This window comes from Chiloscyllium plagiosum, chromosome 5 (assembly GCF_004010195.1).
Source record: "Chiloscyllium plagiosum isolate BGI_BamShark_2017 chromosome 5, ASM401019v2, whole genome shotgun sequence".
Classification (NCBI taxonomy): Eukaryota; Metazoa; Chordata; class Chondrichthyes; order Orectolobiformes; family Hemiscylliidae; genus Chiloscyllium; species Chiloscyllium plagiosum.
Window position 1 is genome coordinate 68,149,722 of NC_057714.1, and position 20,483 is coordinate 68,170,204.

The following is a 20,483-nucleotide window of genomic DNA, read 5'->3' on the forward strand; positions in this document are numbered from 1 at the left end:
GTTCCACATGGTAGGCTGTTGGAGAAAATGCAGAGGCATGGAATTGAGGGTGATTTAGCAGTTTGGATTACAAACTGGCTTTCTGAAAGAAGGCAGTGAGTGGTGGTTGATGGAAAATATTCAGCCTGGAGTCTGGTTACTAGTGGTATGCCACAAGGATCTGTTTTGGGACCACTGCTGTTTGTAATTTTTATAAATGACTTAAATGCAGGCGTAGGTGGATGGGCTAGTAAATTTGCAGGCGACACTAAAGTCGGTAGAGTAGTGGACAGTTTGGAAGAATGTTACAGGTTTCAGGGGGAGTTGGATAAACTGCAGAATTGGGCTAAGAGGTGGCAAATGGAGTTCAATGCAGCTAAATGTGAGGTTTTTTAGATTAGATTAGATTAGATTAGATTAGATTACTTACAGTGTGGAAACAGGCCCTTCGGCCCAACAAGTCCACACCGACCCGCCGAAGCGCAACCCACCCATACCCCTACATTTACCCCTTATTACCTAACCCACCCATACCCCTACATTTACCCCTTATTACCTAACACTAAGGGCAATTTAGCATGGCCAATTTACCTAAGGTGATGCACTTTGGGAAGAATAACAGGAAGGCAGAATACTGGGTCAATGGAAAGATTCTTGGTAGTGTGGATGTGCAGAGGGATCTTGGAGTCCATGTACATAGGTCCCTGAAAGTTGACACCCTGGTAGATAGTGCTGTTAAAAAGGCACACGGTGTTAGGTTTCATTCGTAGAGGGATTGAGTTCCGGAGCCACAATATGATGCTGCAACTATACAAAACATTAGTGCGACCACACTTGGAATATTGTGTACAGTTCTGGTCCTCATATTTCGGGAAGGATGTGGAAGCATTAGAAAAGATGCAGAGGAGATTAACCAGGATGTTGTCTGATCTGGAGGGAAGGTCTTATGAGAAAAGGCTGAGAGACTTGGGTCTGTTCTCATTGGAAAGCAGAAGGCTAAGAGGGGATTTGACAGAAACATTGCAAGAAGCACCAACTGTGGCAAGTGCACAGAACACACTCTGCATAGAAACAAAAGAAAATAGGAGCAGGACTAGGCAATTCAGCTCACCCAATCATTTTGCCATTCAACAGAATTACACATCCATCTCAAAGCCAGGTGTCTCCTTGTCCTATTATCCATAAAATTGTTGGCTTCTAGAAATCTATTTCTTTCATAAATATATTCAGTGAATTCACATTCGCAGCCTTCTATGCAGGAGAATTCCACAACTTCACCATGCTGAATGAAGAAATTCTTCCTCATTACAGTCTGAAATGATCGACTACGCATCCCCACATTACGATCCATTGTTCTGGACCCCGGCCAGCAGAAACATCACCTCTATGTCCCGTCTGTCCAGCTCTGGCAAAAGTTATGTTTAAGTGAGATTTTTGTTCATATTTCAAGACTTCAGTGAGTACAGGTCAAGTTGACCCGATCATTCCTCAAAAGACAAACCTGCCATTCCAGGAATCATTCTGGTGAATCTTCACTGCACTCCCACTTTTCTTAGATAAGGAGGCCAAAACCACACAGAATACTCTATGAGTGGCGTAACCAATGCCATACACATCTACAGTAAGATTTCCTTGATCCTGTAGTCAAATTCTCCTACAATGATAGCCAATTTATTATGTGTCTTCCTAACTGGTTGCTGCATGTGCCTGCTTGCTTTCAATGATAGGTATGAAAGGATGCATGTCATTTTATACATCAAACTTTCTCAATCTATCACAGTTTCTTACTGAAAGGGACAACTTCATATTTAAATACTGCATCTGCCATGTATCTGTCTAGTCATTCAACTTGTCTAAATCACTGAAAGGCCTCTTTACGTCCTCCTCACCACTCACATTTCCACTTAATTTTGTGTTGTCAGTGAACTTGAAAATATTACACTTGATTCCTTCATCCAAATCATTAAAATATATATTGTGAATAACTAGGGCCCAAGCACTCATCCCTATGGCACCTCACTTGTCATCACCTTCCACATCAAAAATTCCTATTTTGTTTCTTTTCTGCTAACCAATTCTCAGTCCATGAGAGATATTACCATCAATCCCATATGTTTTGATTTTGAACAATAATGTCCTATGTGATACATTAGATGAATGAGAAAAACAGCACCTGAAAGTTCCTCTCCAAACTACTCACTATCCTGATTTGGAAATATATCACTCTTCATTCAGTGTCATTGGGTCAAAATCCTGGAGCATTCTGCCCAAAGACATTGGAGGTCCAGCCACAGCAACTGGACTGCAGCAATTCAAGTAGGCATCTCATCACCACCTTTTCAAGGGCAACTAGGCATGGTCAATAATTGATGGCCCAGTCAGTGACACCCACACTCTCCAAATGAATTTAAAAAACCTAGCAAAAGCTTTCTGAAAATAAAAATACTCCACATTCAATGGTTCTTCCTCATCAAGTTACAACCTTAAAAATTCCAATAAGTTTGTCAAACATAATTTGTTTTTCATAAATCGCTGTTGACTTCTTGTAATACCATTACTATTTCTAAGTGTCTTATTATTGTATACTTTTTCTAAGGATGGCATCCTTTGGGGGCTTCACTGTCTATTATCAAGCATGAATTGGTAGTAACATGACCAACCGAATCTGGTCAACTCTTAAAGATAATAGCCATTAGGCTGTGTCTGCTACATAGTAAGGGAACCAACAAGAGGAAAAAAAACTTACTGAAACTGGTCCTCAGCAATTTAGCCCATGGAGAGGCACCTGACCATGACAGTACTTGTAGGTCTGATGAACACACATTTCTTGTGGTGCAGAAGACTGGCCTTCACATTTAGAATATTTTTTCATTATATGCCACTACCACTGTGCTAAATGGGCTAGAGTTTGAACAGACCTAGCAAACTTAAAACCATGAATCCATGAGGCGTTGAGGGCTATCAGCAATGGCAGAATTTTATTTAACCTCAATGTGTAACTTCATTGGCCCAACATATTTCTAACTCTATCATTCCCATCAAGCCATTGGATCAACTTTAGTGCAGGTGTGCATGCCAGGAGCAAAGTTAGGCATACCTGAATATCAGGTGACAACTTGGTAAAGCAATAGCACAACACTACTTGCAAAAGTCTATGCAAAGCAATACCATGATCAATGGATCAGATCTAGACTCTGCAGTCCTACCATATTCAGTTACGACTCATGGTGGACAGGTGAACAACTAATAGGGAGAGGCGGCAGCTTCGTGAATATCCCAACCTCAATGATAAGAGAGACTAATAGATCTTTATAAGACATAAGCTGAAGCATTTGCAACTATTTTCAGCCAATGATCCAGCTTGTGCTCTTCCTGAGGTCCCCAGCATCAAAAATGGCAGTCTTCAGCCGATTTGATTCATTCCACAATCTATGAAGAGAAAAACTGGAAGCAAAGGCTATGGGTCCTGACCAGGTCGAAGACTTGTGCTTTAACAATAAGCTGCAAGCCAAGCTAACAAAGATTATGAAACTTTCCTAGATATGTCTGTCCACGAAAAGCAAGGCAAATCAAACCTCACCAATTGTTATCTGATCAGTCTACTTCCAATAATCAAAATGACAAAAGTGCTATTAACAGTGTTATCAAGCAGCACTTTCTTAATCATTACCTGCTCATTGACACACAGTTTGCTGTCCACTCGGGCCACTCAACACCTGACCAAATTTGAGTCTTAGTCACAATAAGCATAAATAGCTGAACTCAAGAGGTAAGGTACAGGTGACTGTTCATGATCTCAAGGTAACATTTGACTAAGTATCAAGAAGCCTCAGCAAAAGTGGACTCAGTGGGAAGCTGGGTATGACTTCATGTACTCTTCACTGCATGCAGTCATATCAAGAACAAATGCTTGTGTTTCTTAAAAGTCATTGGACTTCACTGCAGGAGTTTCTCAAGGTTGTGTCCTAGGACCAAGCATTTTCAGTTGCTTAGTTCTCATTCTCATTATGTAGGAATTTGAAATATTTGCAGATAATTGCACAATATTTAGTGCCATTCGAGACTCCTCAGATGCTTTTTTTTATTCACTCATGAGGTATGGGAGTTTTCTGGCTGGTCCAGCATTTATTTCCCATTCTTAATTACCCAAACAGGAGTGAAAAGTCAACCAACATTGTGCACCTTGAGTCACATATGGTCCAGATCTGGTAAGGGTGACAGTCTTCCTTCCTTAAAATACATTGGTAAACTAGATGGGTTTTTACGATTTTGGAGGCCATTAGACTAGCTTTATTTTAAAAATTAACTTCAAATTTCACCATTTGCCATAGTGCGATTTTAAGCCATGTGCCCAAAACATAAGTTTGGAGTTCTGGGTTATTAGTCCTGTTGCATTATTACTACACTACAAACCATCCCAGAAGCATTGCATGATCAAGCAATAATACCTGAACCACATCCAGACTGGGGTGGTAAGTGGTAAGCAACATTTGTCCCATGGCAAGTGCCAAACAATGATCATATCCAATGACAGAGAATCTAACCATTCCCCCCTTAACATTCAATGACTTTACCATTGCTGAATCTTCCTCCATCAACATCCTGGAGGTTATCATTGATCATAAGCTGAACTGGAGTAGCCAAATACATACTGTACTTAGAAGAGCAAGACAGAGGCTAGAACGTGCATGGCAAGTAACTTATCATCTGACTCCCAAAGCTGTCTATCATCTACAAGGCACAAGTTCAGATTGTGGTGAGATACTCTTCACTTACCTTGAAGAGTACCACTTTGACAACCTTCAAGAAACTCAACATCAACCAGGACAATGCAGCCCACTTTATTGGAATCCAACCAACATCTTCAACTTTCATTCCCTCTAGCACAATATACAGTGGCAACTATTTGCACCATCTACAAGCTGCATTGCAGAAATTCAGTAAGGCTCTTTACTTCTGAAACTTACAACCACAACCACCCAGGAGAACAGGGGCAGCAAATGCATGTGAGCACCATAACCTGCAAGCTCACCTCTAAATCATATATCATCCTAACTATATCACCATTCCATCATTGTCACTGGGTCAAAATCCTGGAATTCCCTTCCTAACAGCATTGTGGGTGTACCCCTCCTTGACTGCAGCAATTCAAGAAGGCAGCTCAATACCACCTTCCCATGGGCAATCAGGAATGGGCAATAAATGCTAGCCTAGCCAGCAATGGCACATCGAGCAAATAAAAAAAGCAACTCCACTTTTCTGTCTGCTCCGTTACCCTCAATTCACTATTAACCAAAATGTCAAATTAAGATTGCATTTATTCAATAATCCATCCTCCACTTATTGCTGAGGAAGAGATTTTCAAACAGAAATGACCCTCAGATGAAATTCTTCTTCACTTCCTTCTTAAATGGGCGATTCCCTGTTTTTAAACGTATGCCCTTTAATTCTGGATTCCCGCAAGACAGGAACAGCTCTTTCAGCATCTACTTTGTCAAATCTCTCAGAATCCTACACATTTCAATAAGATAATCTCAACTTTCTAAGCTACAATGAGGAAAGGCACAATCTGCTAAACCTAAATGCATGTCTGTCCCTCCTTACATAAAGAAGCCAAAACTTGACTCATTTTATAATAGAAACAAAGCCTGTTTCAGGGAGACCAAACATAGACTCAGGGGCCAGGATGCACAGCACCTGTGCTCCACATGCATCAACCAACCTGACCCGCTGGTTGCCATTCTTTTTAATTGCCCAGAGACACTTCCATCCTCCATGCCAGAGTGAGGTCAAACAGAAACTGGAGGAATACTACCTGGGAAGCTGACAGTCCAATGTCCTCAATATTGACTTCACCAGCTTCAAAGTTCCTCCACCCCCCAGCCTTATCCCATATCTAGACCCCATCCCTCCTCATCATCTCCATGACGTGACCTGACCAAAATGTCCATTTTCCTACTCACCTATCCACCCTTCCCACTGACCAGTCATAATAACCCTCTACCTGCATCCACCTATCACCCCGTTTACTTCTTGGGTTTTGACTTGAAATGTTGGTTTTTCTGCTCCTTTGGATGCGGTCTGCCTGCTGTGCTTTTCCAGCTCCACATGTATTGACTCTTGCTTCCAGCTCCTGCAGATGTACTGGACAGTGAGCCGCCTGAGTGACAGGAAAATGCAGCGAGTTGATTGTGGGATGGTTTACAACACGAGTAAAGCAAAGGCCGGAATTTAGGAAAATCTGGTGAACATGAAAAAAAATGCGAATAGGGCTTCAGTAACAGTAAAGGTGCAGAGAGGCCAACAGTGGAAGTGGAGCTGGTAATTGCCCCAGATTCTGGAAAGGTCTCGAAACGGCACTGGAGGAGTTAGAAGAAATATTGGGAAAAGAGGTCACTGTTACTTCCACGGGAGCTGGACCCTGACTGATAAAGGAAAAGACTGACTTCAGCTGACGGACTGACTTACGGGTGAAATGATTTAAACAACCAACATCCACGATCTTCCCTCGGAACTTCATCCCAATAGCGACCGGAAATACAATACCGGAAACAACGTTCCGTTGCAGCACTGTACGTCACTTCCGCCCCTTGTTGACGCCGCTTGGTTACCAAGGCAACACCCAGGCTGGCGGTTGTCGGGGGTACAAAGGCTCGGCCTCCGAACCGACCAAGTGAAGGAAAGATTTCCTTCAATTCTTTTCAATACCCAGGAGTTGCTGCGCCACACAGGTGCCCATATAATGGCATTCAATGGTATAACCATGACTGAAATCAGCAACTGGAAATGATGCTCGGCGAACCATTCCCGATCTTTGGTCTCCTCGTTGTAGAGAAGACGACATCGGGAGGTCAGTGTTGGGACCACAATTTTTCACTTTATAAGTTAATGATCTAGATGAAGCCAATTACTATCCCGACTGAGAAATATGATGTTAGAAATCACACAACACCAGGTTATAGTCCAACAGGTTTAACTGGAAGCACACTAGCTTTCGGAGCGACGCTCCTTCATCAGGTGATTGTGGAGGGCTCAATCCTAACACAGAATTCATAGCAAAAATTTGCAGTGTGATGTAACTGAAATTATACATTGAAGAATTGATTGTCTGTTAAGCCTTTCATCTGTTAGAATACAGTGATAGTTTCACTTCTTTCATGTGTAAATCACAAAACCCTTTTTTTAAAAGTTGCATTCTCGGGTTAGCAGTTGTATCTGTTGGTTGTGTGTGTGCCTGTCTGGGGTGGGGGTTGTGAGTGTGAGAAAGTGTGTGTGTGTGTTTGTGTGTGTGTAGTGAATGCAGAGTGGCTTAAGTCTGTGAGGGCGTGCTTGTGTGGGAGTCTGTGTGTCTATAAAGGTGTGTGTGGGTGTCTGTGTGCGCGTCTGTGTGTATCTGTGTCCGTGTGTATGTGAGAGTGTGTGTGTAGTGCAATGGTGATCACCTATAGTGTGACATGATCCCAAGGTCCCGGTTGAGGCCCTCCATATGGGTACCGAACTTAGCTATCATCCTCTGCTCGGCCACTTTCCTCTGCTGCCTGTCCCGAAGTCCACCTTGGAGGATGGTCACCCGAAGGTCCGAGGCTGAATGTCCTGGACCACTGAAGTGTTCCCCAACTGGGAGGGAACTCTCCTGTCTGTTGATTGTTGTGCGGTGCCCATTCATCCGTTGTTATAGTCTTTGCTCGGTTTCCCCAATGTACCATGCCTCCGGGCATCCCTGCCTGCAACGTATAAGATAGACAATGTTGGCTGAGTCACATGAGTACCTGCCATGTACACGGTGGGAGGTGTTCCCACGTGTAATAGTGGTATCAATGTCCACAATCTGACACTTTTTGCAGCGTCCACCGTGACAAGGTTGTATGGAGTCCTCAGGATGTGCTGCAGGTTGCAAAGAACATGGTGTAGTTTCTCCGCTCCCAGGAAGTACTGGACAACGAAGAGTACCCTATCTGTTACATCCCGTGTCTGTCTCCTGAGGAGGTTATTATGGTTTCTCGCTGTGGCACATCAGAACTGGCAGTCTGTGAGTTGAGCATCATACCCTGTTCTTATGAGGGCATCCTTGAGGACCTTCAGGTGTCCATCACATTCCTCCTCATCCGAACAGATCCATCAGCTGCACCCACAAGGTAGAGCAAAACATCACCTGATCAAAACAGAATGCCATCCAACACTATCAAAACTAATAGCATCATTGTCATCAAACCAGCAGATAAAAGAGGCGTCATCATCATTCAGAATAGAACAGACTACTGCAAGGAAAATTGAACAACAAAGAACACTACAGGCAACTGCTGGCCAATCTGACCAAAGAACACACCCATGAACTAAAACATTGATCAGGACTTTTGATCCAGTCCTTCAGAGTTCCCTATACACTCTCATCCCATGTATTTCTTGTGTAGGGGAATTCTACTGCCTTTTGAGGATACACAAACACACCTGGATGTTCCATCATATCAAGCAATGGGACCCTGTGTGAGAACCTCTCTGGTTATGTCAAGGGAATCTTGAAACCCAATGTACATGGGAACCCCAGCTTCTGTCGCGACACTACAGATTTTCTACAGCCACTTCAACACCCACAGACGAGTCGAACCAGGAACATTCCTCATCATAATGTACGTTTCAGCACTCTACACCAGCATCCCCCATATTGACATCATCACTGCAACAGCCTCAGTACTTAATACAAACAACTGCCAATCTCCAAGCACCATCCTACAACTCATCTGCTTCATCTTAGGCCAGGTTTTCACCTTTGACAACCAGTTCTTCATCCAAATGCCTGAACAGCCATGAGGACCAAACTTGTACCCCATTATGCCAACATTTTCATGCACAAGTTTGAAAAAGACTTCTTTGCTGCATAAGACCTCCAACCAGCACTATACACCAGGCATATTGATGACATTTTCTTCCTCTGGACCCAAGGCGAGGAGTCACTGAAACAACTATGCAGTGATATCAACAAGTTTCATCCTACCATCAGATCTCCTAGGGACTACTCTTTAGTATCTGTCTCATTCTTGGACACATGCAACTCCATTAAGGACTGGCACATCAGTACCTCACTCCACTACAAACCACGGATAACCTCATGATGCTACACTTCTCTAGCTTCCACCCTAAACATATCAAATAGCCATCCCCTATGGACAATCCCTACGCATACATAGGATCTGTTTAGATGAGGAGGAATGTGACAGACACCTGAAGGTGCTCAAGGATGCCCTCATAGGAACAAGGTACGATGCTCAACTCATCGATCACCCACAGCGAGAAACCGTAATGACTTCCACAGGAGACAGACACGGGATGCAACCAATAGGGTACCCTTCATTGTCCAGTACTTCCTGGGAGCGGAGAAACTACGCCATGCTCTTCGCAGCCTGCAACACATTATCGATGAGGATGAGCACCTTGCCAAGACCTTCCCTATGCCTCCACTTCTCACTTTAAACAACTGCCAAACTTGAAACAGACTATTGTCCGCAGGACAACATCGACCACAAAATCGTACAACCCTGTCATGGCAACCACTGCAAGATATGTCAGAGTGTTGACTTGCGGGAACACCACTCACCATATGCGCACCAGGTACTCATGTGACTCGGCCAATGTTGTCTATCTCATACACTACGAGGCCTGGTACATTAGCGAGACCAAGCAGACACTGCAACAACAGATGGATGGACACAGGACAACAATTGCCAGACAGAGGTGCTTCTTCCCAGTTGGGGAACACTTCAGTGGTCAGAGACATTCGGCATTGGATTTTCAGGTGACCATCCTCCAAGGCAGACTTCGGGATACAAAACAACATAGAGTGGCTGAGCAGAGGCTGATAGCCAAGTTCAGTACCCATGAGGATGGCCTTGGGTTCATGTTACATGAAAGGTGACCTCACTACACTATACACTTTCTCTCTCACACACACACTCTTACATATTCACACACTCATGCAGACCCTCCCCACACACACACACACTCACTCTCTCACTCTCTCACTCTCTCACTCACTCACTCACTCACACTCACTCACTCACTCACTCACTCACACACATGCACACACACACACATACATATAAGTCAATGGGGTAAATTTGCAATTGCAGAATTATATTTGCAAATACATTCTGTTTTGCTCAAGAAGTGCACAATATTCACATCTGCGAATCCATGTAATATTTTATAAATTCCACTTTGGAAGTAGAACTAGTCTGACTCACTTGGGATACAGACAGACTCTAACCTCACACCTTTAATGCATTGTCTGAGCTGAGGTATCACCTTTTTGTAAAACCTTAAGTTATCTTAATAATATGACTTTAAAGAAATTATGGGATTTACATATTAATGAATATTAGGATGCATAGGATGTGGAAGGAAACTGCAGTGGATGGACACACTTGAAATGTAAAGCTTATTCAAGGAACAGCTACTGCGAGTCCTTGATAAATATGTACCTATCAGGCAGTGGGGGAGTTGTTGAGAGAGGGAACCATGGTTTACTAAAGAAATTGAAGCTCTTGTCAAGAGGAAGAAGAAGGCTTATGTGAGGATGAGGCGTGAAGGCTCAGTTAGTAGCTTGAGAGTTATAAGTTATCCAGAAAAGATCTAAAGAGAGGGCTAAGAAGAACCAGGAGGGGACAATGAGAAGTTGTTGGTGGATAGGATCAAGGAAAACCCTAAGGCCTTCTATAGGTATATCAGGAATAAAACAATGATTAGAGTAAGATTAGGGCCAATCAAAGATAGTAGTGAAAGGTTGTATGTGGAATCTGAGGACATGGGGAAGGGCTTAATGAATACTTTTCATCAGTATTCACATTGGAAAAGGGCAATGTTAGTGAGAGTATGGAGATACAGGCTACAAGATTAGATGGGATTGAGGTTGACAAAGAAGAGGTTTTAGCAATTTTGGAAGATCTGAAAATAGATAAGACCCCTGGGCCGGATGGAATTTACCCTAGGATTCTCTGGGACGCTAGGGAGGAGATTGCAGAGCCTTTGACTTCGATCTTTATGTCATTGTCAACAGGAATAGTGCCAGAAGATTGGCGGATAGCAAATGTTGTTCCCTTGTTTAAGGAGGAGAGTCGGGACAATCCTGGTAATTATAGGCCAGTTAGCCTTACTTCAGTTGTGGGTAATGTGCTGGAAAAGGTTATAAGAGATAGGATTTATAATCATCTGGAAAGGAATAATTTGATTAGGGATAGTCAACATGGTTTTGTGAAGGGTAGATCGTGCCTCACTAACCTTATTGAGTTCTTGAGAAGATGACAAAACAGGTGGATGAAGGTAAAGCAGTTGATGTGGTGTATGTGGACTTCAGTAAGGCATTTGATAAGGTTCCACACAGTAGGCTATTACACAAAATATGGAGTTTCGGGATTGAAGGTGATTTAGTGGTTTGGATCAGAAATTGGCTAGCTGAAAGAGGACAAAGGATGGTGGTTTATGGAAAATGTTTACCCTGGAGCTCAGTTACCAGTGGTGTGCCACAAGGATCTGTTTTTATAAATGATCTGGAGGTAGGCATAGAAGGATGGGTTAGTAAATTTGCAGATGACATTAAGGTAGGCAGAGTTGTGGATGTTGTGGGTTACTGAGGGACATAGATAAGATGCAGAGTTGGGCTGAGAAGTGGCAAATGGAGTTTAATGCGGAAGAAGCAACAGGAATGCAGAGTACTGGGCTAATGGTAAAATTCTTGGCAGTGTAGATGAACAGAGAGATTTCTGTGTCCAGGTGCATAAATCCCTGAAGGTTGCCACCCAGGTTGATAGGGTTGTTAAGAAGGCATATAATGTGTTGCTGTTTATTGGTAGGGGGATTGAGTTTTGGAGCCATGAGTCATGCTTCAAGATACTTGTAAGGCTGCACCTGGAGTATTGCGTGCAGTTCTAGTCATCGCATTATAGGAAGGATGTGGAAGCTTTGAAAAGGATTACTAGGATGTTGCCTGTATGGAGGGAAGGTCTTACAAGGAAAGGCTGAGGGAACTGAAGCTGTTTTCATTGGAGAGAAAAAGGTTGAGAGGTGACTTAATCGAGATGTATAAGATAATAGAGGGTTATATAGGGTGGACAGTGAGAGCCTCTTTCCTCGGATGGTGAAGGCTAACACGAGGGGACGTAGCTTTAAATTGAGGGGTGATAGATATAGGACAGGTATCAAGGGTAGTTTCTTTACTCAGAGAGTAGTAGGGCTGTGGAACAGCCTGCCTGCAACAGTAAAAACAGTAAAAGGTGCTGGAAACCAGATTCTGGATTAGTGGTGCTGGAAGAGCACAGCATTTCAGGCAGCATTCGAGGAGCAGTAAAATCGACGTTTCGGGCAAAAGCCCTTCATCAGGAATACAGGCAGAGAGCCTGTAGGGTGGAGAGATAAGTGAGAGGAGGGTGGGAGTGGGAGAAAGTAGCATAGAGTACAATAGGTGAGTGGGGGAGGGGATGAAGGTGATAGGTTGTGGGGGGAGGGACTCGTCGACGTCAAGGGCATTTAAATGAGTATTGGACATTCATATGGATAATAATGGAACAGTGTAGGTTAGATGGGCATCAGATTAATTTTACAGGTCAGCGCAATATTGAGGGCTGAAGGGCCTGTACTGTGCTGTAACGTTCTATATTCTATGTGAACCGAAACTGCAACCCATTCTAAAAGATGAATGAATTAACAGCAATCTACGTTTGTTCAATATGTCATTTCAGTTGCATGACAGTGATCTTTTGCTACAAATTCTGTATCTCCTGTTCCTGCTACCTGCTCCACAGCTACCTGATGAAGGAGCAGCGCTCCGAAAGCTAGTGCTTCCAAATAAACCTGTTGGACTATAACCTGGTATTATGTGATTTTTAATTTTGTCCACCCCAGTCCAACACCAGCTCTTCCACAAGTAGGATTATATTCACTAGACGTTAGAAGAATGAGAGGAATCTCATAAATACCTATTAAATTTCAACAAGGTTGATGCAGGATGGATAGTTTCAATGACCAGGAGTACAGAATCAGGGGCCGCAGTCTAAGTACAAGGGGATAGTCCTTTTAGGACACAGATGAGTAGGAATTTCTTCATAGAGAGAGTGCTGAGTTTGTGGAGTTTTTTGCCACAGGAAAATGTTGAGACCAAAATATTGAAGCCTTTCAAGAAAGATGTAGGTCTAGTTCTTAAGATGAAAGAAATTGAAGAACATGGCGAGAAAGCAGGAATTGGCTATGAAGTTGGATGATGAACCATGGTCATATTGAATGGCCTACTCCTGCTCCTATATTCTGTTTCTGTGGCAGGAAAAATAGAGGGGCTAGACATTATTTAAATAAAAGAATTTGGAGTTTTCTTTTATGAATCAAGTTCATTGTAATAGGGAAGGCACATGTAACTTTGGCTTTTATTTCAAAGGGAATGAACATAAAAAGTGTGGTGGTTTTGCTAATACTACACAAGGCACTAGTCCAACCACAACTGGAGTACTGAACATTTCTGGGCCCCTTAATTAAGGAAAGATGTCCTGGCATTGGAGGCATCCTAGAGAAGATTCACAAGATTGATACCAGGTCTGGAGGAACTATCTTATTAAGAGAGGTTAAGTAGATTGGACCTGTACTCATTGGAGTTTAGAATTATGAGAATTGACCTTATTGCAAGATACAAGATTCTTAGCAGTAGATATGAAAAGGTTGATCCACCTTGGGGGACAGTCAAGGATCATAGGGCATAGTCTCAGAATAAGGGGCCTCGTATTTGAATATAGCTAAACTTAGAAACATAGAAAGTAGATGCAGGAGTAGACCATTTGGCCCTTTGAGCCTGCACCACCATTCAATATGATGATGCAATTTTAGCATCCCACTACCGCTTTCTCTCCATATCGCTTGAACCCTTTCATCGCAAGCTCCTTCTGGAATATGTCTGACAAACTGGCTCCAACAGCTTTCTGTGGTAGAGAATTCCACAGGGTTCACAACTCTGAGTGAAGAAATTCTTCCTCATCTCAGTCCTGAATGGCTTACCCCTTATTCTTAGACTGTGACCCCTAGTTCTGGACTTCCCCAACACTGTGAACATTCTTCCTGCAGCTAGCCTGTCCAGTCCTATCATGATTTTGTATGTTTCTATCAGATCTCCCCTCCCTGCTATTCTTCTAAATTCCAGTGAGTACAAGCCCAGTTGATCCAGTCTTTCTTCATATGTTAGTCCTGCCAACCCGGGAATCAGTCTGGTGAACCTCAATAGCAAGGAGATTTCTTTTCTCAGAATCAGGGGAATTCTTTACTATTGAGGGCTGTCAAGGCTGGTTTGTTAAGTATATTCAAAGCTGAGATAGATTTTTAATGAGTAGGAGAATTCGAGCTTTTGGAGAAAAGGCAAGAAAATAGAGATGAGATCAGCCAAGATCTCACTGAATGGGGAGGAGACTCGATCAGCTGAATGACCTACTGCTCCTATGGCTTATGGTGTAGACTTGTACCCAGGAATAGTTAATGATTCACTCCTGCCCTTCTGCCACCATTCCTATTTGTTATAAGCTGTGCATTAACATAATGCACTGTGCACTGTAATTAACATAATGCAGCTGTGCACTGTAATCATGATTTAAATTTTGTCTTACTATTTCCTACCTTAATGTTAGTTACCTCCCAGAATTTTGTACACTTGGTATTCAATGAGCTTTCCTATAAACATCTTAAAACTGGTCTGTTCCCTTTACTCCACCATGGGTGGCTGTGCCTTCAGCTATCTAGAGCTCAGTGCCTGAAATCTGAGTTCAATTAATACAACCATAAGAAATAGAAACAGGAGTATGCCATTCAGCCCTTTAGCCTGCTCTACATTCAATAGGATCATTATTGATCTGATCCTTGATTTCTCTACTGATCAAGAATCTATCTATCTTAATGTTAAATATACGCAAGGACTGTTCCCTCTCAACTCTCTGTGACAAATAATTACAAAAATTCTCAATGACTGAAAGAAGAAGTTTCTCCTCCTCTGTTTTAATTGGTATCTCTTTATTCTGAGACGATGCCCTCTCATCTTAGATTCTCCCATGAGGCAAAAATCCTCTCAGCATTTACCCTGTCAAGAACCTTGGGGCGGCACGGTGGCTTAGTGGTTAGCACTGCTGCCTCACCGCACCAGGGTCCCAGGTTCAATTCTAGCCGTGGGCAACTGTCTATGTGGAGTCTGCACATTCTCCTCATGTCTGTGTGGGTTTCCTCCCACATTCCAAAGATGTGCGGGTCAGGTGAATTGGCCATGCTAAATTGCCCATGGTGTTAGGTGCATTAGTCAGAGGGAAATGGGTCTGGGTGGGTTACTTTTCTGAGGGTTGGTGTGGACTTGTTGGGCCGAAGGACCTGTTTCCATACTGGAGGGAATCTAATCTAATCCCATAAATTTCAATGAGATCACCTCTCATGCTTCTAAACTCCAGTGTGTAGACTCCTCAACAGTTTAGAGAATGTGTTGCTGGAAAAGCACAGCAGGTCAGGCAGCATCTGAGGAACAGGAGAATCGATGTTTTGAGCCAGAGCCATTCATCAGGAAGGGCCTGACCTGCTGTGCTTTTCCAGCAACACATTCTCGACTCTGCATCTCCAGCATTTGCAGATCTCAATTTCTCCCAACCAGTTTAGCCTTTGCTTATAAAACAATCCTGGGAATCATCTTAGTGAACCTTCTCTGAATTGTCTCTAACAAAATATCATTCCATAAAGGGACCAAAACTGCTTCTCCAGATGTGGTTTACCAGAATCTTGTACAGTTGCAGAATGACTTCCCTACTGGTATACTCCACACCCCTTGAACTAAGGGCCAACCTTCCTGATCACCACCTGCACCTCTGTGCTGGCTTTCTGTGTTTCTTACACTGGTACCTCCAAATCCCTTTGTATTGGAGTTTTTACTATATTTAAATAATACTGTTCTTCTATCCAAAATGAACAATTTCTTATTATCCCACATTATACTCCATTTGCCAACTTTTTACCTACTTAGGCTATTAGGATCTCTCTGCAAACCATTTCCTGATGAAGGGCTTTTGCTCAAAACATCGATTCTCCTGTTCCTCAGATGCTGCCTCACTCTAATCTAAACTCTGGTTTCCAGAATCTGCAGTCCTCACTTTCGCCTGACTCTGTAAACTGTTTGAATGCTCCTTATAATTTGCATTTGCACTGATTTTTTTGTGACATCTGTAAATTTGGTTACAGTACATTTGCTTAGATCCTCCAAGTTGTGATCCCAGTACTGAACTCTGTGGAACCATATAGCCAAGTTGGGCAATCTTAAAAAAACATTCCCACTCACTGCTTACCGATAATTTTCTGTCTTTGCCAATATACTACCTCCAACACTCTTATGACATTTTGTTGAACGCCTTTAAATCTGAAATATAACTCGTGTCAGTAATGATGACAGTAACAGCTGCCATCAATTGTCAAAACCTTCAGGGAAGGAGTTCTGCCTACTGTTACCCATACTGGCCTCCACATCAATGTGGTTGGCTCTTAACTGCCCACTGAAACCGCCTGCAAGCTGCTCAATTCAGACATGCCCATAACCTGTGAAAGAGTAATTGACAATAAACCAGATGATGCTGTAAACTGTCAGTAATTTGTAGATTTCCAGCTTCTGTGTAGTTTATGCCATTAAATGTGTAAGCTGCCTTTCTCCTGATGCCCGGGACGTTTTATTTGCGGAAGAAAAATGTTGATAAACGTAGGCCGGTATTGATGCAGTACGCGTGTGTAGAAGGGCAAGTAGAGGATCGCGAGGTATGGGGCGGGGGCGGGACTATCCACTGAGGGTGGGCCTCGCATTGTGACATCATATAGTCAGATATGGGTAGAGCGACGATTAGCCAATGAGAGCTGCAGAGTTGAGTGTAGCCAGTCTGTAGCCGCAGTAGGAGGATTGGTCGCGCGAAAAGCACCATCCACTGTCTTAGTGAGAACGGCAGATTGTATCCCACTGGCTCCAGAAAGGGAAATACTGTATGCCACTGCTGCTGAGGAGACATAGCGTAGCTCATTGCTTCAGTGAGAAAGAAATACTATCTCACTGGAGGGACATATTGTATCCCACTGCCATTGAGGGGAGGGGGCATAGTGTAGCTCACTTCCTCAGTGAGAAGGACATACTGTATCTCTTTACCTCTGAGGGGTATACTGTATCGCATGCCTCTGAGAGAGGAATATACTGAATCCCACTTCTTCCGTGAGGGACATAGCCCACTGATCAGTGAAAGGAACATCGCGTATTACATACTCTGTGAGGATATACTTTATCCCACTTCTTCAGTAAGAGGGATATTGTCCCGTTACCTCAGCGAGAGGGACATGGTATATTCTGCTGCCTCTCCGAGAGGACATTATCTCACTGCCTCAGCGTGAGGCTTACTGTCCCTCTGTCTGAGAGGGGGCACTGCCTCAGTCAGAGGCCAGCGATCCGCGGATTCGCTGAGAAGATCACTGTTCCGCTGCCGCAGTTCTGCTCCATTTCCACCAGATCTTCCCTGCTGTCACAGTTTCCTAATCTGCCGAAGTTCGCTGGTGCAGACCGGGAGAAAGAGGAGGAAGATGCTGCCACTGCTGGAGGCTGGCACCTCTCTGATAGAAAATGCCGTGGAAAGAGTGGTGGAGGGCAGCTTGACATCTACTGTGTTGGTCACTTCAGCTTTTATCTTGAGTGTGGCGTATTTCTCTAAAATGACTTTAAAACAGACCGAAAATCAGAAGGGTGTGGTATGTATGATTTTTTTTAATGTTCTTTTTATTCTTGCTTTTACATTTTGAAAATATCCATTCGGAACAAATAATGGGCATGAAAAAAATGCTGACAAGTTTACTTCATGTCACTTTTTTTTACCCAAGTTATTTCGTGCGTGAGCTAGTGTTCGATCAGAATTATAACGATTCGTTATTTTTTTTTCTAATGCGATCAAAATTAGAATCAAAATTCAAAATGTTTAATTGTGAAATAATAGGTTTGTTATGAATGCATCTGTTATGTTTGAATTAGTCCACTAGTAGCCAGCTATGATGTAATGGTTTCCTTCAGGGTGGACTGTTCGCCGAAACACTGTTGATGCCCATTGCCAAAGTCAGTGTAGGGTTCCACGATTCCTGCTTTGTAGTTTGCCTTTAATAAAAATATAAGGCAAATTGTTTTGTCGTAAGCCCACTTAAAACGAAGAGGGGCAAAATTGGTGTTCGGAGAACTTCATGCAGTTGATGCATCAAAATGAAACTTCTAAAATAAATGAACAATAATAATAGACAACACATTAAAATATTACTGAGAAGATTTGCTGCTCTAGAAAATCTAAGAACACCAATCTTGGGTGTCATTGATTAAAATGGGGGAGATTTACATTTGGGCTTTGCTCATGAGAAGGTAAGATATTCCCTGAAGTGATTGCTAGTAACGAGTGATGTTATGAAACTTTTTAACTGGAACTTAAAACTAGGTATCAAAAACAAAAACAACAGAAGTGTATTCCACCACAACCTATAAGCCCCTGGCCTGGCACATCTCTATACTACTATTGTAACTATGAAACTGAGTGCCCGAATCTTCTTCAATAATGTGTGTGGAGGAGCAACACCAGACTATCTGAGAATTAGATTGGAACCTGGTGAAGTTTTGATGAAGGACAACATGCGTGTTCAATAGCAGGAGCAGATGTTGTACACAGCCAAGTGACCCTGTAAATGACAGTTTGGATTAAAACTTTGCTGTTCTACCACAATAGTTGTGAGCAATTAAAGGACCAAAAGGAGGAAGACAGGGAACCTCCAAATGCATCACAATCCTCAATGACACTTAAACCCAGCCCATGAATGCAAACAACAAGGATAAAGCATTCACAACCATTTTCAACCAGAAGGCCTTGATTGGGTGATCTATCTCAAGTCCGTTTTATGGTCTCCACTGTCACAGATGCCAGACTTTAGTAAACTTGATTCACACCATGTGATGCCAACAAACAACTGATCACACTGGAAATATTAAAGGCTACAAATTCTGATAAAATCCAAAATTCTGGTTGCTCCAGAAGAAGAATGCTCCTATCCAAACTGTCCCAGAATAGCTGCAGCACTGGGTCCAACTGAGAAAGTGGGAAGCTATTCAGCGATGTCTCTTCCACAAAAAGTAGGACAAATCCAACGAGACTAATTACCATTAGTGCGTTCTTGCTTTTCAACACAACAATGGAAGATGTTGGTCACAGAGGGAGTTGCAATGTGATCCCTAACAGAGAATATGGTTCATTTTTTGGATTAAAAATACATTGTTAGCCTAGTGGGCAGGAGGATGTAAAATGTCTCAGATGGACATATTATTAAAGGCAAGACTTGAAGTTGATAAGGCTATTAAAATGATAATTAGAGTGCTATGCAGTGTTAATCTCCACATGATTGCAAGGATAGTGAGGCTTTCCAAAAGGTACAAGTAGGATAGTCCTTATTATGAACAATACAAATGAGAAGACTTGAAAATTGCAAAGTATTCATTCAAAGCATGCTGATTGTAGGGTGATATAATATTAAATGATTTTATCGTATGATCATTGTCCTACTTATGGGGAGATTATTTTCAGTTGTTGAAGGGCATTTATTAGAAAATTAAATACAATTATTTTATGCGTGATAAGTACTATTTGTCTTGATTTGTGAGATTGTGGAATTCACCCACGTGTTATTGGTTGAGGCTGAAACTGCTAATGTTAAAGGTGCAATTGGGTCACTAGGTGTAGCAACAGAATGGGTAAATGTGACCAGAATTATGTGCTTAGATAGTAGATAGATATTAATTTGGGACTGATAGAACATGAAATAGTTCACTTGTGCAATCAATCCATTGTTTTTGATTACTATTTTATAACATAAGATTTTGCTTTTTTTTTTCAGAAATACCCACCTTATATTTATTCCGGTATTCCATTTCTTGGACATGCAATTGCCTTTGGAAGAAGTCCAATTGAATTCTTAGAAAATGCATACTGTAAGGTTAGTGCTAATTTCCCTACATTGTAGCACACAAGCTTAGCTTTGAAGCTTCTAAATGCACCAAAAATAGGAATTGAAATGGATACATAAAATAAAACTTGATGCACTGTTAGTGTGGTAGTCACCATTTTGAAATGTGAAAGAACAGCACCAGTAATTCATTTATTCTTGCACTAGTCTTTTTCTTTCTGCAGTACAATTAATGAGCAATTTACCAAAGTCAGCTTCACACTTCATTCTTTTTGCCAGGTGTTGTAATAATGTTCCCATGAATGGTCTGTAGAGCGTGAGCATGTCCTAAAACGCTTAAAACCCATGTTTAATTCATGTATTGCCTACTTGACCCCATGTGCTTACATGTAATATGAATAAACGTGCATTTCTGAGCAGAAAGGTTGGAGTAGACTCCTAATACATGTATGGCATTTCTTTGCAAAAAGAGGGAAGTTGACTTAAATGCCATGATCCATTAT

At 42.3% G+C, this 20,483-nt stretch overlaps 2 protein-coding genes across 2 annotated transcripts in view; one reads left to right on the forward strand and one right to left on the reverse strand.

Moving 5' to 3' along the window:
- Nucleotides 1–6,552, reverse strand: part of hus1 (HUS1 checkpoint clamp component) — a 42,191-nt gene extending 35,639 nt beyond the window's left edge. Inside the window, exon 1 of the mRNA XM_043690274.1 lies at nt 6,448–6,552. Within this exon, the coding sequence (XP_043546209.1) occupies nt 6,448–6,499 (52 nt within the window). The 5' untranslated portion in view covers nt 6,500–6,552. The remainder of the gene's footprint in view (nt 1–6,447) is intronic.
- A 100-nt stretch (nt 6,553–6,652) lies between these two features.
- Nucleotides 6,653–20,483, forward strand: part of LOC122549967 (lanosterol 14-alpha demethylase) — a 31,512-nt gene continuing 17,681 nt past the window's right edge. Inside the window, exons 1-3 of the mRNA XM_043690273.1 lie at nt 6,653–6,829; nt 17,507–17,742; nt 19,912–20,010. Coding sequence (XP_043546208.1) covers nt 6,766–6,829; nt 17,507–17,742; nt 19,912–20,010 — 399 coding nt within the window. The 5' untranslated portion in view covers nt 6,653–6,765. The remainder of the gene's footprint in view (nt 6,830–17,506; nt 17,743–19,911; nt 20,011–20,483) is intronic.